Source organism: Cyphomyrmex costatus, unplaced genomic scaffold (genome assembly GCF_001594065.2).
Source record: "Cyphomyrmex costatus isolate MS0001 unplaced genomic scaffold, Ccosl1.0 scaffold148, whole genome shotgun sequence".
Classification (NCBI taxonomy): domain Eukaryota; kingdom Metazoa; phylum Arthropoda; class Insecta; order Hymenoptera; family Formicidae; genus Cyphomyrmex; species Cyphomyrmex costatus.
In genome coordinates this window covers 565,336-582,544 of record NW_017275477.1, presented here as the reverse complement: position 1 = coordinate 582,544, position 17,209 = coordinate 565,336, and the positions used below count along the sequence as shown (strand labels likewise).

The window sequence follows — 17,209 nt, the reverse complement described above, 5'->3', positions numbered from 1 at the left end:
TTTTTCGCGATACTTCCCTCGTGTAATTCATATATATTAAACTGCGTACGCGTATGTAATTTTCTGAATTTCCAAAACGTGATGTTCAACCGTCAGAACTGTTTTAAATAGAGAAGACACTTCCGTCCTGTCTCCCGTATCGTGCTCAATGCGCTCTGATGAGTTGCATAGTTGCGCCGTTCTACGTAACGCTCTACGTGACGAAACTTTCCGATATTTTATGTCGGACTACGCGTTTCAGTGTAATTAAACACATTGCGAAATATCTATGATATATAAAATTAAACTACAGACATGTTTCTCTTGAATACACACACATAAATGTAAATACAATTTCCTAAAATTTAGCAATTATTTTGTTTCAAGTATTTTATTTTAGAATTACTCTTTATTATTTAATTATATTGCGTAATTACGAAATTATATGCATGCTTACAAATCGAATAAAATGTAGTCATACAATTGTGGAGTAGGTATATTAAATTTGTGTGCACACGGCAATTTAAATAAATAAAGATTACATTATATAAAGTGAAGTTTTTTTCAATCCTAGGAATTAGTGTCACAAAATCTCAAACTTTTAAAATTAACTCTGAATATTTAGCTGTTCGCGTTTATGTGTTTTACAATGCTTAAATATTTTAAACAACGCAATCTTTTCTCTACACAAATATTATTTGTGCTTTAATTATTGCTATATTCGTAGTATCAAATTTCGCATCGTAATCTATGTTAAAGTGATAAAACTATAAGAATCACGCGTTTCAATAGTACTACATCCAGTATTATAGCTCCTTACAAGCGTCGAACTACACGGAGTTGAGAAGAAAACATTATCCCAATCCACTGGCACGGATTGAAGTCAAAAAGAAACTCTTGCATCTATAAAGAACGCGGTATGTTGTAAGAGTTTTAAATTGCAAAATCTCGATGAGATGAGACTCTTTTCTTGAATGCCGATTCCGGTAGTGCAGTCTTCGTAAGAATCTCATGCATCGTAAAAACTTGTTCGGAAATTTTTGTGCGTATACTCTGTCCCTTCTCGAAGTATCCACTTTGATTTTCATTTCAATGTGAAATATCGATTGATAACAACACCCATTCCGGACACAAAATCTCGCTCTTTTTTTTATTACGAGCGACACTGTAATATCTTTCGCGTTTGCCTTTATTCAGTGGCGGGAATTGCACCGAATCGCTATAATAGAATAGTCAAACGAGCCAACGAAAGCGAAATTCAACCAAATTATATTTACCGTCTCGTTTAAAGATGATAAAGAATTAACCATTGTAATACTACTTGTAATAATGCGATTTCGCAACATTTCAGAGTGTAACGCAAAGGAAAATTCAAAGAACACTTTATTTTAAAAAAAAACAAAATTTTCCTCTTCATGCATTGTATTACGTACTATAAATGACATCAAACGCTTATTCATGTTGATAAAATTGCATTGATTAAAGTTGTACAAATTACTATCAATTAAGCTTTAAATTTTTTTATATTTATCTTAAAAATAAAGAATAATAAAAGTCTTTAACTCATAAAAAATGTTCTAATTATATATTTATAATTATTTAATACATGTATTTGTTTTATATGAAAATTTAATTAATTAATTTAATTTAATTTAATTCTTACAAAAATCTCGATAAAAATAATATATCATTTTATTTTTATTGATTTTTTAATAAAAGTTTCTATAACAAAACATTTTTGTTTAACTTTTTATGTATAAACAACCTCATTCTTTTACATTTTGTAAACTGATCACTCAATTTTCTTAAAACTTGACCTACAGGATAATTTGATAATGTTTTATTTGAAAATTAAATTTAATATACCTCCCAGGTCAAGAACACATTGAGCTTATACTAGATGTTAGAATTTATTTGAGCGGATATTAATTTAATTTAAGTTTTATTTGAATCTGAGGTCAAAAAAGAAATTCAAAATGATATAATTCAATATGGTAAACAGAATATTTAAAAAATTATTTGATTATCATAAAACCTAATTAGAAAATTTTTTATTGCAAAGTAACATCAAATTTCAAGTTTTGAAACTCATCAGTGCATACAAACAGTATTAATTTTCAAACTAATTTTCAAACTATAAGCTCTGTAACTCTTCGATCTTAGATCCTGCTTCATTGGAAGTTACATTGAAAAGAGGGTGTTAATAAAAAGCCGAATTTTATCCAAAAAAGTATAAATAAAAGAAATAGTATTCTTTGTAAATTTTGATGTTCTAGATACGATAAAACTGTTAAAAGTGTTTGGAAAACACCTCGAAAATTAACTATAAACATGGAATATATTTATATTGCCCAAATTTTAATGTTCTCGTTCATTTGACAAGGTCCCCAATCATTACGAACTTTTTAATAACTTTATCGCATCCAGGAGGTCAAAATTTGCACAAAATACTATTTCTTTTAATCACATTTTTTTTAATAAAAATATTTTACGTATTTCGCATATTTTTCTATTATCGTATTTCACACAAAAATTTACGAAACTCGTTTGTTAGCAAATTGTTAGAATATCTTGGATAACGTTTTATGGAAATGGAATCATAATTCCACTGCTATGTAGGTCAGCACAGTGACATTTCGGTCAGTAATTACTCCTGCCGGAAATGAAACGTCCGCCATCTTGCACCTGCTGCAAATCGAACGGACTGGTAAATCGAGGAAATTAGCCATAGCAAAGAGAAATTTCATTCCTCTAGGAATTGATCCGAGAATGCGAATCAATCAACTTGGAAATGACAGTACCCTATTAAATAATAAAAAGTAAAATAAGGATTGGAAATTCTACAAAAAATTATAAATATAATGTGTATATATATATATATATTATATATTTTATATATTTTATATTGTATACATTTTACAAAATTATAATTTGAGAACATCTCTTTATTAAAATAAATGTATTTTAAACGTAAAAATACATATAGATATGATTAAAAATACTTAGTTAAAATATAAATAGTTAATTAATAATTACAATATATTGTGAGTGTAAACAACTATTACACATTTGTTTTTTTCACGATATATAGGTATGTGTTCTATACTAAAACTCATATGACAATAACTATGAGTTTTACTAAACGGATTCCTGAGCCATACGATACTCAAAAACACTTCCACGTTCTACAAAATTATGCAAAGTTCTATTAGATTCTGTATCTTTGTACTCTGATGTAGATCTTGTTGCTAAATATTGTGAATTGTAAGTTTTCGAATAGACCGAAGATTTCTCAGCTTGCTTGTCTTTGTAAACGGAACCGTACCCACCACCACCTGGAGTTTCCATAATGAACTTATCCTGTAAAGAAACCGTAGAAATTTGATGAGAAATTGTTAGCTAAATTTTTGTAATAACAATAATTGCATGTTATTAAGATAGCATCATATTGGTAAATACCAAAAGCTAAAAGTTAAAGATTTATGTTTTAAAATTATATATATTGTTTAGCTGCTTATTTACGTAATTTATTTAACGAAATAATTACACATTGTATTTTATATCCTGATATCATAATATACATAAATTTTCATTTTTTTCTAATAATTTGCAATTAAAAATGGTAATTGAATTGTTGATCAAAACTGTTTTACACTGTAAATTTATTAAAATTCTAAAGCTGTGGTGTATTTTATATTTTGAGCGAATAACGTAGTATTAATTTAATGTTACTTCAACTTTAAACTAGAACACATTATAATTTTATTTTATATATATAATTCCATCTTTATATAATTCATGTTTAAGATAAACACGTTTGAATGTAGAAAGTGACATAAAATATATAATATAAACAAAGACAATGTATGTCTATACTTATAATTTGCATTGCCGTTGTACATTAAATTTTTAATTATTGTAACAGATAAAAATATAATTTGTTATAATTGTTTATGGAATGCGCTTTAATATGTTTTAGCGAGAATGAAGACATACACTGCGTTTTAAACAATAGTCGACTATTTAATTTATTATTATTACAGTACGCGAATGTAATTATTAAATGCAGTGAGAAGGGAACCAGGAGAAGCGGTTACACTATTACAAGTTTTTGTATGTTCGTGTGGTCGTACACCCCAACTTTTAATCAAACCACTACAAACTATTCCATAGAAATTTTGAAGCGATACTGTGTCGCAAAATAGCGTCATGAAAATTTTTGGAAAATTGTGTTTGTCCTTGCCATAAAATCAAATCGCATATTAATTGAGATTTATAGCACAAATCATATAATGTATAGAAGCAAAATACGTCAATCACATTTGCATATATAGAGAGTCTTCAAAAATTATAATGAAAATCAAAGTCAATTGTATACATTTACTGTTTACTATTTTATAAAACAAACTCATCGTTTCATAGATAAGATAATTATTCAAACAATTTTTATAAGTATTGCTTAAAATGTAAATAATAACAGTTGCATAAGTAGCAATTTTAATTAAATGACACAAAATATTTTGATGTAAAGAACATATATTTTGATTACTCTATAATAATTTTAATATTATACAAATCATTTTATTTTAATATATAGATTTCTTAAATATTTTTTTATTTTTACTTTTATAATATCCATAATTTTATCTCATAAAATATATGAAACGTATATGTAAATCACTAATAGTAAGTACATGTATATCTCTCAATAACAAAAATCCTAAATAAAAAGTCATTATCATTTACTGTTTAATATCAATAAAAAAATTTTTTTGTCGAAACTCTAAGGAAATTCTACGAGAAAATGCAAACTAACGAAAACGGCAAAGGTGCGAGCAAATTCCATACAATAGGGAATACGATATAATCGTTATCCTTTCTCTTGACAACTATAAAATATACTGCTACTGAAATTTTAGGAAGCTAGTACATATCTGCCGTCAATTTTCATGCTTCGATAAATGCGAAAAGAAATTCTGTTAAGGTTTGGTTGATATATTGGATTGAATGCGAATAGTCATATAGTTTGTAGTTTCTGTTGCTTTTTTCTTTTATTACTCTCTTTTGTTTTTACTTAATTTATTTATCATTTTTTTATCTTGTTTGAGAAAAGTATTATAAAAATCAAAAGGCATCTTCTTCAAATGTATAAATATAAACTCCAAATCTTTTGACAAAATAAGAAAAATGTTTGTAAAGATTTAGCTTAAAAAATTTATAGCATTTTGCGAATTAATTTATTTTAATTTATACACTATAATTTATAGTAAGTATGTAAAATTATTATAGCTAACATTAATTAATGTTAATAAATATTATTAACTTTTTCTATTATAATAAATTATTATACATCTTTAAGATATTTACTTCCAAATAAATTAAAAAAATTTTTCATTTTATAATATTAACTGTATAATATTAAAATAAATTTAAAATTCTATAAATCTCTCAGATTCTATCAGACTCATAATTGCATAGTTTAACAAAATTTTTATTTTGCATATTTGTATGTTTTATGATCAAAAATGACATACCAAAACTTTTTCGTTTTAAAAAATTTTAAATAGCCTTTTCAAGCTTATATATAATTAAAAATACAACTATTATCTGGTAATACTTATATAGTTTTGAAAAAAATTATTTGATCTCTTACTGTTGTTATAAATACTATAATATGACACACAGATCTTATTTTACCGAAATCAGCTTTAGGAGCTAACACAAATCATAAAAAAGTTTCTTCACCACTCTAGCCTTTGCCTAGAGAAATCCTTTAAAACCTAATTTGTGAACCTTTAAATATTATTATTATTCTCTTTAAAAAATAGATCGATTAACTATCTATTATTTCGTACAAATTATTTTATACGAGAATTAAATATTATTTTATATAAAAATAAATATCCGCGTATTAACCATAAGGTGAAAAAACTTAATTAATTATTTCTTTTATTCAATTATATTTCCTTCAGATGTATAGCAGGAGACACGGTAATGACTCGGCTCTCAGAGCACGTACCGTAAGTAGTGCGAGACTAGTCGTGTATCTCTACATGAGAACCATTGAATTTTTTAATATCGCAATTGTCGGATTTTAATAAAGATTGAACAAATGAGTTTTATGTCAATTTGATACTGACAAACTATACTTAACTTAAAATAACAGCGCCAAGTTTTTTGTTAAATATTTTAATGTTAAATAATTTAAGAACAAGATCTTAAGTTAAAACAAAACTATTCTTAAATGAAAATTCTAAAATATACGTTACTTAGGTTAAATTAGGTAATACAATATGGGAACTAACTGGCACTTGTTAGTGATATCAAATTTTTGATATAAAATAATATACATACTTAGATTGAAAATTTTGTGATATAATAATATTTTTGAACAATTCAACGGTAAATATACATACAAATATACCAATACGCCCGCGCGACCGAACCGAGAGATATCGTCCGCGTAACCGAATCGCGTGTCCATTGCTTGATCGCGCACCACCGAGTCGCGGAAATGAAAACTCAGGCTCTTAAGGAAAGAAGACAGAACACTCTTTATTGCTCGTCGAGTACAAGAGCGGCCATGTTTTAAAAGCGTGGGCGCGAAACCATCGTAAAACCGATTCCATTTGTTTATTACTTCCTTGACAACGGAGCCGCGCTTTCTAGCGACGACGCGCTCTTCATTCGAAAACGGCAGAACTCAGATATCGGCACAGAGCAGGCATAACAATGCTAATTAGACTGCTTTATTAAATATTTATTCCAAAATAAAGATTCTTTTTTTATAGGATTATGACTTGGCGCTAATTATTGATATATCAAATCTTTTATACAAATATTATAAAAAATACATAATATAAATTGAATAAAGTAATACAATTTGTGATAGAATAATTTTTTAAAGAGTAATTAGATCTACTATCACACTTGGATTAAAATAGGGAAACTTTTCAATAGGGATACAAAAAACATACACTTATATTTATCGTACAATTAAAGATAATATCTCTTGGATTTAAGTTTTTAATTTGGTACAATTTTTTTTTCAATATTGTGATTATACATTATAATACATACAGCCTTGGCCAAAAATATTATACATCTTACTATTTTTCAAAGTTAAAAATTGATTTATTGTAAGTTATCCTTTGTTTCAAAAACTCTTTAAAATTATGTATGATGCTGGCAGTTAATAAGTAATATAATGCAGATAAAAAAGTTCTAAATAAACGGAAAAGAATATAGATATATCTAATATTTTAGCTGTATAATTAAAACTGTATTTATTCAAAATTTAGAAATTAATTTAAACTTTTCAAAATTTAAAAGGAACATATATTTATCATAACGTAACAAATTATTATGACATCTTCAAACATATTACTTTTTTGATAATGCTTGTAAGATACTGACTATGCTTGCAAAAGATATTAATCTAAAATAACTTACCCCTTCATAAACTGGAACGGCAGCTTTCGGACCTAAATTGATTTGTCTGCCATCAGTCCGCACCAAAATATTTAAACCACATTCTCCGGCCTCACCATCGTTATGTCCAGGTGGATGATACACTCTCCGCTCGGTTAATACAGATAAGATCATCGGAGCTCTACAAATAAATATTTAAAAAAAAAATTATAAGTAAAAGCATTTTTTACCAACAGTTCTTTTTCACGTATTATCTTCAAAATGTAATTTTTAAATAGAAGAAAAATTTATATAAATAATGATAGAAATGTGCGTTCAATCACCTAAATATCATTTCACGCACAGCACCGTCGCCACCAATGTATGTTCCATTACCACCACTCCCGCATCGAATGGAAAAGCGGTTAAGTATAATTGGGTAACGAAGTTCGAGTATTTCTGGATCTGTTATTCTTGTGTTAGTCATATGGGTGTGAACAGCACTTCTGCCGTGCCATGTAGGTCCCTAGAAAATATATATATGTTTACTAAACAAATATCTACTATACGTACTACAAAATTAAAATAGAACGTATGGTATATTTTTTATCTTACGTTAATTTTTATGATATAAAAAGAATTATAATAAGTATTATTGTATGTTATAATAACTTTATATGGCTTTTAATTTTATAATATTGAAATAATATTTCAATTTCTTTTTTTTATTAATTATTATTTTCACAATTAATTATTTAGATAATTTATTAGCCGGAACTTATTTCAAGACTCAAATATATCATCTAAAGCTTATAATTTCTTCTTACTGCTCCACTACCACCAGCAACTGTCTCGTAATAACCCCATTCCTCAGTGCCAAGAGTTACATTGTTCATACAACCCTGCGAGGCTGCGCAAATTTCGAAAGCTGCTAAGATTACATCAACAATACGTTGAGATGTCAAGACATTGCCGCCCACCACCGCCGCATCGTCCGAGGGATCGAGTAACGATCCTTTAGGGATAATTATTTTTACAGGCTTCAAACAACCCTACAGACAATATCAAATCAATACAAGTTGTATTATTAGATTTTTTTTTTAAATCCAAAAGGAAATTACCTGATTTAATGGTATATCACGTCCAACCATACACCTTAAACAATAAATTACTGCAGACAACGTTATGGCACGTGGTGCGTTGCAGTTACCCCATACTTCACAACCTGTTCCACTGTAAATTTGGAAATTGCTATCTTGTAAATAATTATATAATTTATATAATGTTATATAAAATTGTTGTAGCATAGAATTTTGCAAAAAGCAATAAGAAAAATGAAAATACATCTTTTAAAATGTATTATTTAGAAAAATGTTATACACATTATTATAAATGAAACTTAGACTGATAAGAATAAATATATAAAGAAAAATTTTCAATCAAAGTGGATTTTGATGCTTAATAATGTTCATATGTAAAGCAAATAAATTTTTCAGTTCTATAAGCTGTCCACCAATTAGGTTTGTATAGAACTTGAATATAGAAATAAAATAAAAAAAATTATAATAAAAGAAATAATATTAAAAATTAGATTAATCATTAATTTAATAATAAGTTATATGTTTATATTATTATAAGAATTAAAAAAAAAACAATAAAATAGAAAAAATATATCTTTGATATATTAAATAGCAAAATAACATTTTATTATAAAAACTAAAAAATAATACTACCTGCTAAATGACAATTATTATAAATATCAATTAAAAATATACCTAAAATCAAAAATCGCTTCGCCTTTGTTTATATCAAGATCCACATGTAATTTGATGGGACTACCGTTATCAAGGTAATCAACGGCATCGATATCGATTTCTTTTCCTCTTCGCATTTTAATTCTCGTTCCTATCGTCTTCAACATTTCTCGAACAGCAACTTCAGCATTACATTGAATATAATCCATATATGCTTGCACTACTTCAAGACTGTATGTATCAATTAGCTCGTTTACCAGTTGAGAACCCTTAATTGAGAAGGAAACATATTTTAAGTATATTTAACTTACATATAGTTGACTAAATTTGAATAAATAATTGAACTTTACTTTTTGATTAGCTGCGATCTGAGCTTTGAGATCACTAATGTTGTTCGAGAGATTTCTAGTTCCCGAACTTCCCGGTACTTTGTTCGGCGCCATCAAAGCATTTGTGAGTTCCTCCTCTTGGAATATTCCTTCATGTACTAACAAAAAACTTTTAAAGACAGCGCCTTCCTGTAAAAGAATACATTATTTATGTACAATTCTCTTAATATCTATTTGGGAATAATATTCTCGTACCTGACTCAAACTCGTTGAGTGTGGTGGCATAGAACCCGGAGTGATACCACCAATATCAGCATGATGACCTCTACTGGCCACAAAGAATACCGGCGTAGGTACATTTCTAAGGTGCATATTAAATTCGAATATAGTACACTTACTAAACATTTAACACAAATAATAGAAAAAATTAAGACATTTAATACTAAATTATTAACAATATTTTTTCTTTTGTTACAATATTGCAGCTAATAAATATGACAGTATAACACATTTCCCAAAAACATTTTTCTAGTTACCAAATACAGAGAATATACAAACTTGTAAAATACTGGCGTGATAACTGTCAAATCTGGAAGATGAGAACCGCCTGCTAATGGATGATTAGAGAGGATGACGTCTCCCGGCGTAAATTTGCCATTAAATGCTTTCATCTGGTATTGTACTGTTTCTTGCATAGCACCCAAATGCACTGGGATATGAGGAGCATTTGAAACAAGACCACCGTCAGGGCCAAAAATCGCACATGAAAAGTCCAATCGCTCTTTAATATTAGTGGAAATTGAAGTCCTTTGAAGTACTCTATCAAAAATTGGAAAAAAAACGCAAATATTATTTTACAATATTTAAAAACATTTAAATAACAGATACATATATTTGAAACATTAAAATTATTTACTGATGTACATACCGACCCATTTGTTCAGCAATGCTCATAAAACGATGCGAAAAGATACTAAGCTGAATACTATCAAGATCAGTGGTAACTTTTGTTCGCTGACCTTGTCCAATCGTTATTTTTACATCACCGCGGATAGTAATTTCTGCAATGCAGTCTGGCTCTACTAAAAGTGTGCTCAAACTATCCATAATAATGACAGGGCCATGTAAAATATCTCCAGCAGATAACGAATTTAATTGATAGACGCCTGTTTCTTGATAGCCACCTTCGAAGTACACCATAGTGGTCTAGAAAATTCGTATTTTTAAAGGAGGACGAATAAACGTTCTCGATTTTGCATTCATACGGAAAGTAAAATATGTATGTATGTTTTTTTTAATAGTTTTTGGACTGTATAATTAGGTAGGGAATATACTTGGAAATTCGAACATATCCTTTCAGGATGAGTAAGTCATTACGACACGGAAACAATATCATATTTGAGATAGAAATACAATGAAATAATAAATTTTTACAAATCTTACTTTGAAAAAGATGTAAGAATAACTTAACAGATTTTCATCCTCTAAAAATTAAATTTGATTTAAAAGAAACAAATAATTTAAGCAAAAATAGTTTAATAATTATTTAAGGTATTATTTACATTTTTTATCTAACCTTTTCAGCTTTTGGTAAAATTTTTGAAGGAGGCAATATAACATCCTCTGGAATTTTAGTTTTTCCAATTCCTCGAACTCTCACATCATCAATTAAGATCTTGCGGTTTGGTATCGTAAAACCAAATTCTGTCATATATCTAATTAAAAAATAGTTTGTAAATAAATAATTAAAGACAAGATTTATTCGACTCAAACGCTTACCTTTCGAGAAATGTAGCGAGAAAGTTTCCGTGTCTGGTAGTGATGCTCACTGAATCCTGACTTGCAGGACTGCACATTAAAGCGCAATCAGTGCCCTCATAACGTAAGTGAAGAAATGGTTCTGTTTTTATTTGAGAATCAGAAAATCCTTGTTCGCGAAGTCTGTTTCTGACTTTGGCTTCCATCGCATCTAACCGATCGTCCAAACAAGCGAAGCTTTCTATAGATAAAAACAAAATTAAAATAAAGAAACACGCAACATAATTAAAAAGAATTTTATTATTATAAATTACCATAATTGTAAGTTTCGGCGCTTGGTTCTTGCGCCTCTTCAACAACATCTGCCAATGCCATCCCGTAAGCTGACAAAATACCGGCATACTTATGCACAAAAACCGTGCTTATACCTAACGATCGAGCGATTGCACAGGCATGTTGTCCTCCGGCACCACCGAAACATGCCAGAACATGACGGGAAGTGTCGTAACCTTTTGCCTACACAAAAAAAAACTAAAGATAATTTAAGAACGACCATAGTGCGTTGCTTTGTTATTAGCAAAAAAATAAACTCGGTTTAACTGTACCTGAGTCAAAGCTCGAATCGGTCGGCACATAGTCTCATTTGCGACCCTAATAAACCCCATTGCCACTTCATCGATTGACATAGCTTCATCCTTTTTTAAAAATTCATTAATCTGCAACATACGCAAATATTTTGTAAATCAAACGCAATACAATAAATTTGTTTTCAATTTAGAAAAAAATATTCTTTTACAAAAAAATATAAGATTTAGAATGTAGATATCAAAAGAAATTACCTCATAGGTAAGTGTTGTGAACATTTTTAACGTATGAGACACGTCAAGCGGTTCATTTTCCTCAGGTCCAAAAATTTGAGGAAAGTATTCAGGTAAAAGACGACCCAACGCGAGATTAGCATCCGTTACAGTTAGTGGACCATCCTTTTTATAACACGCTGGTCCAGGATGAGCCCCCGCGCTCTCAGGCCCAACTACGAAGAGACCCGACCTGAAGAAAAGCATTGATCCACCTCCTGCCGCAACTGTATTGACATCTAACTTTAACCCAATTTTTTTATTTCAGCTAAATCTCTTCACAAAAAGACTAAAATTTAATATTTTTTAAATAAGCTAAAATGTCAATATTTTAAATATCTGCAAGTAATATTTATTATAAAAAAGAGTAATACCTGCGGAGCTTGTATAGCAATGCCTGCCGTGGTGCTCTCATAAACGTGCTCGTAACTTCCTCCGTACCGACTTACATCAGTGGATGTGCCGCCCATATCAAATCCAATCACTGGTAGATCAGTCTCCTTTCCATAAGTTGTCATTGCATATCCAACAACGCCACCAGCTGGTCCAGAAAGTATAGCACGTGACCCATTAAAACTTTAACATCCCAGAGCAAAATATAAGATATTATTTAATCTATGTTATAACAAGAAAAATAATTTTAAATGACTTTCAAAAATAAACATTAATAGTTACGAATTCATAGGTGTTAATCCTCCATCGCTCTGCATAAACAATACATTGACACCTTTCAAGTTATCTTTGAATCCTGAAGAAAAAGCCTAAAAAAATTCATTATAGTTTAGAAACCCAAATCTGTATTTTGAATGTATATTTTAATTGTTATTTTGGAAAGAAAAGATAAACAGGAATTTTATACAAATAATTATAAAAGAACTCAAATTTCATGTAACAATAAGGATAATACTACCTGTACATAGCTTTTAATGTGTGGCGTCAAGTAAGCATCTGCACACGCAGTAAAACCTCTAGGAACCATTCTCGTCATTGGCATCACCTCGTGTGAAAGAGATATCTGCGAGAAACCTGCTTCTCGCGCTAATTCACCAATTCTAATTTCATGAGCCGCATAACTATATTATAAAGATGCAATAGCCGAATTTTAATAAGCATATAAAATTGAAACAAATTATAAACATTAATTGTGTGTTTTTAGAAATTATTTTTCAAAAATTGTTCACTAACAAAAAGATTTTTGTTTAATCAAACGAATTTACTAACGTATAACTATGTGCCAAAACAACAGCAAGACTATCTATTCCTAGGTTATGAAGTGTTTTTAAATCTTCCTTTAATTGTGCCTCATCAAGTTCTTGAATAACGTATAGATCTTCGCCAGTAGAACCTTTTACCTTTCGCCATGACTGATTCTTCATACGACAACTTCCTGGTAGAGCGGGAATTACTCTACATTTTACTCCAATTACATGTTTATACAAAACTTCCGGCATCACTATCTCCTGTAAATATTTAATAAATATTAATTCAAATGACAGAACAAATGCGTTTATAAATTTGTGTAATATACATATACATTTCACGATAAAGTAATATATACTGCAATCTGTAACATTTTTTTCTAATATGAGTACCTATATTAAATTCATACAAACCAAATCAAAAATATTTGGTCGAGACTGATTGCCGATATATAGAAGATCCATGAAACCTTCATTTATTAATAACGCCATTTTCGCGCCTTTTCTTTCTAATAACGCGTTAGTAGCAACTGTCGTTCCCATTCTGATCCATCCTATATTAGAGGTATCAATTGCGCCATCCGTTCTAACGCTACTTTCCTAAAATTAATAAAAATAGTCGTAAAATATTTAAAATATTTTAGAATTACATTCATGAATAAGATATTTTGTATAATTTGATTTTATTCTATGTATTATAATTGCTCTATTCTGTAATATAATCTATATTATTTTTGTTCACAGATCTCTTTTCGTATACACAACTTTGTAATTTATTCAAATTATGTATAATTTTATAATTTTGCTTGTGCAAATTACATACGTTCAAACTCATATTGCAATTTATCAGATAAAAAATATGAAACACTTTTTATCAATAAGTTCCAAATTATAATATTGCAATTTATCAGATAAAAAATATGAAACACTTTTTATCAATAAGTTCCAAATTATAAATTATATTTTCATAACTTTGAATTGATTATAACGTACCTCAGCTAATATCCTACGAATGCCTTCTGTCGGCGCGTCGTTATAATTACTAGGATCTACGGACAGTAATTTCATAACTCGTATCTTGCCCCCAGGACATCTAGCGTATATATCAGTAAACGTGCCTCCTCGATCTATGGAGAATTGGAACTTATCGTTTCCCATTGATGGCCCCATTGATAAAACTATTTAAAAAAAAATATATATATTATATATATATAAATTGAAAAGATGTTATTGTAAAAATTGACTTATTGAAAATGAATACTCCAATAACCTTATTAGTCTTTTTTGTGTGTATATGCTATAATGTTTAAGCTTAAACTGTAAGCTAATAAGTCTTTTCAAAAAATCTGAAATATATTTTGGGCGGTGCACAGCTTTCATTTTTAGTTTAAACACATTTTGTGAACCACACATAATTTTTTTCAATGTCATTAATATTGTAATCTATCAGGTCTTTTGCGTTCCATATATTAAACTTTGTGTTTCGGAAAAGCAACAAAATTTTTTTTATTATCTAATAATTTTATGCAAAACACAACATACACATATCTTAAAACATAATATAATTTGTATTATAATATATATATATAATAAAGAAATTATATGTAAATATAATATTATTACATTGATTTTAGCAAGTGTAATAAATAATTTATAATTCATATTAATAAATAACTTTAAATTCTTTAGTTTTGATTAATTTTAAATATAATTCACACACACACACACACACACACACACACACACACACACATTTCATCTAATAATAATACGCTCACTCTTCTATTCTATGAAAACAAGTATGCACACTATTGATGGCTATATAAGTACAAGTTAAGCATTCTTCTGATAAAAAACTAATTAACGTTGCTCGCATAAAAGAAGATTTAATTATCTGATAAAACGTACATTTTGAAGGTCTTTTTCACTTTTAATATGATATTTTAACGTGTAATAGCATTAATAAAATATTAATCACGTTTTAAAACTAAGAGCAAAAGAAAAAGTATGATATATCCTAAAAATGTAATTTAAAATTAATGCGTTTAAAATTTATAACTCTCGTTTATCCGCGCATGCGTATGTAAAGAGCACTCGGTATTTATACGTCAGCTGTATTTCTACATCACAAATCAGAAAAATTCCTCTGTCAGTAATAAGTGCTGCTATAATAATTTTGTTATAACGTCATAATGTCATATAAATATCAATACCGTAATAAGTGCAATATTGTTAATGTCTTCCTGACACTATATATCCGTTTTCAGGCACGCGATTCTAACAGCACCAGTCTGTGGTATTGGAGCAACTGCTACTGCACGAGTAGGGACTAGGGAGAGCACGAATAATATCAACAGCAAGGTTACCATGTGAAGGTTCTCAATTACGAATTGTGTGACAGAGTTGACACCTAACTATTACAATACAATAATTGTATTACAATAATCATAGTTTTAATCCAAAAATAGAGCATAATTTATATTTTCCAGCAAACATAATCAACTAACAATAATATTGCTATTAATTATCGATGTTCTCTTTAAATTAAACTAATTCTTTTGATTTAGTTTTTCTATTTAAAAACTGTTTAGTAGACAAAAAAATGAAAGATTTGAGCAAACTAATAAATTTTTATATTTGTGTAATAGTCGCAATAATTAAAAGTTAATATTATTGCAAAATGAGTATCACTGGTCAAGAGACTGCGCACAAAGCAGCCACATCAAACGATATATCGGGTGAACAAAAAATAATATTAAGAAAAATATATACGAATCTTTATTTTAATAATTTTTCCTGAGAAATAACTTACTGTCAATAGATTTTATAATTCCGCCCTCCTCCAGACATCAAGAATATTATTTAATAAATTAATTTAAAAATACTGTTCGTATATTATGTTATCTTATATATTAACATTACAATTGTTTTAATACATTAAAATATAAAACCTCTAATATTTTTTTAAATATTAAAGTATCAATATTATGTATAAATGATATTTACATAAAACTTTTATTAAACTAGTCATACCTCATTTTACGATGGAAAAGTTTAGTTATCTGATAAAACGTTTCAAAAATATTTAAACATACTACATAATCTAAATGACTATCACAAAACACGATAAGATTGCTTTATTTATGGCCATGATATAATAATAATCCAATAAACACCAACATTATTTATAATTTGTGTTACATTATATTCATATTGTTGAATGTAAAATTATAATATATTGATGTTATGTTATTATACTATTTATATTATACACTGTTAGTTGATGTTTACTGGAAAAGATATAGTTTATAAAAATATTATTATTAAATCACTACGAAGTAAGAAAAATACGAACATATAAAATATATGTATATATTATATAATTTATATTTTAATAAAAAAGTTTTTTTTAAATTTACTTCTGATATTATACTTATATATTGCAATCTCTTATCTTCATTTAGTAAACATTGCTTATTTAAAAAAAAAAATGAAAAAGTATTTTGATACAATTATTCTCTTTTTATAATAAATTTCTTTATTTATATAACAATCGTACATTTTCAAAAATAGATATCAACAATTCTGTCAAATGTCATTTCTGAATACGTATACATATATCTTTACAGGAACTGAAAAATATTGTCACTTGTTAATAATATAAAAATATCGAATAACAATGAGTAAATGATAAATTTTTAACTAGTTTAAACGGAAACATGTGTTACATACCGCTTGCATAGATAAATAAGAGAATTACAAGAATCCTATATAATCAATATAAATCATGAAATATTATATAATCTCATAAAGAAAGTTAACCGCATAAGAAAAAAATAATTTCGCTGTAATATACTCGTACGAGCAGATATTTTTAATTGGTTCAGTGCAATATTGATTAAAATGATATAATTGCAATGGTA

The 17,209-nt window shown here is 28.1% G+C and overlaps 1 protein-coding gene across 1 annotated transcript; it reads right to left on the bottom strand.

The window, feature by feature from the left end:
• Nucleotides 1-3,082: 3,082 nt before the first annotated feature.
• On the bottom strand, nucleotides 3,083-15,663 carry LOC108783315 (5-oxoprolinase). Its single transcript, XM_018551860.1, has 22 exons — nucleotides 15,500-15,663; nucleotides 14,280-14,464; nucleotides 13,701-13,886; nucleotides 13,309-13,547; nucleotides 12,998-13,160; nucleotides 12,763-12,848; nucleotides 12,462-12,663; nucleotides 12,070-12,330; nucleotides 11,836-11,946; nucleotides 11,545-11,746; nucleotides 11,252-11,471; nucleotides 11,049-11,187; nucleotides 10,401-10,678; nucleotides 10,031-10,291; nucleotides 9,728-9,833; nucleotides 9,494-9,661; nucleotides 9,165-9,412; nucleotides 8,511-8,622; nucleotides 8,217-8,441; nucleotides 7,734-7,915; nucleotides 7,432-7,591; nucleotides 3,083-3,339 (listed from the first exon to the last, which is right to left on the bottom strand). Exons 2-22 carry the CDS (start codon nucleotides 14,454-14,456, stop codon nucleotides 3,118-3,120), a joined length of 3,948 nt encoding a protein of 1,315 aa, XP_018407362.1. The 5' UTR covers nucleotides 14,457-14,464; nucleotides 15,500-15,663; the 3' UTR covers nucleotides 3,083-3,117.
• Between the last annotated feature and the right edge of the window lie 1,546 nt (nucleotides 15,664-17,209).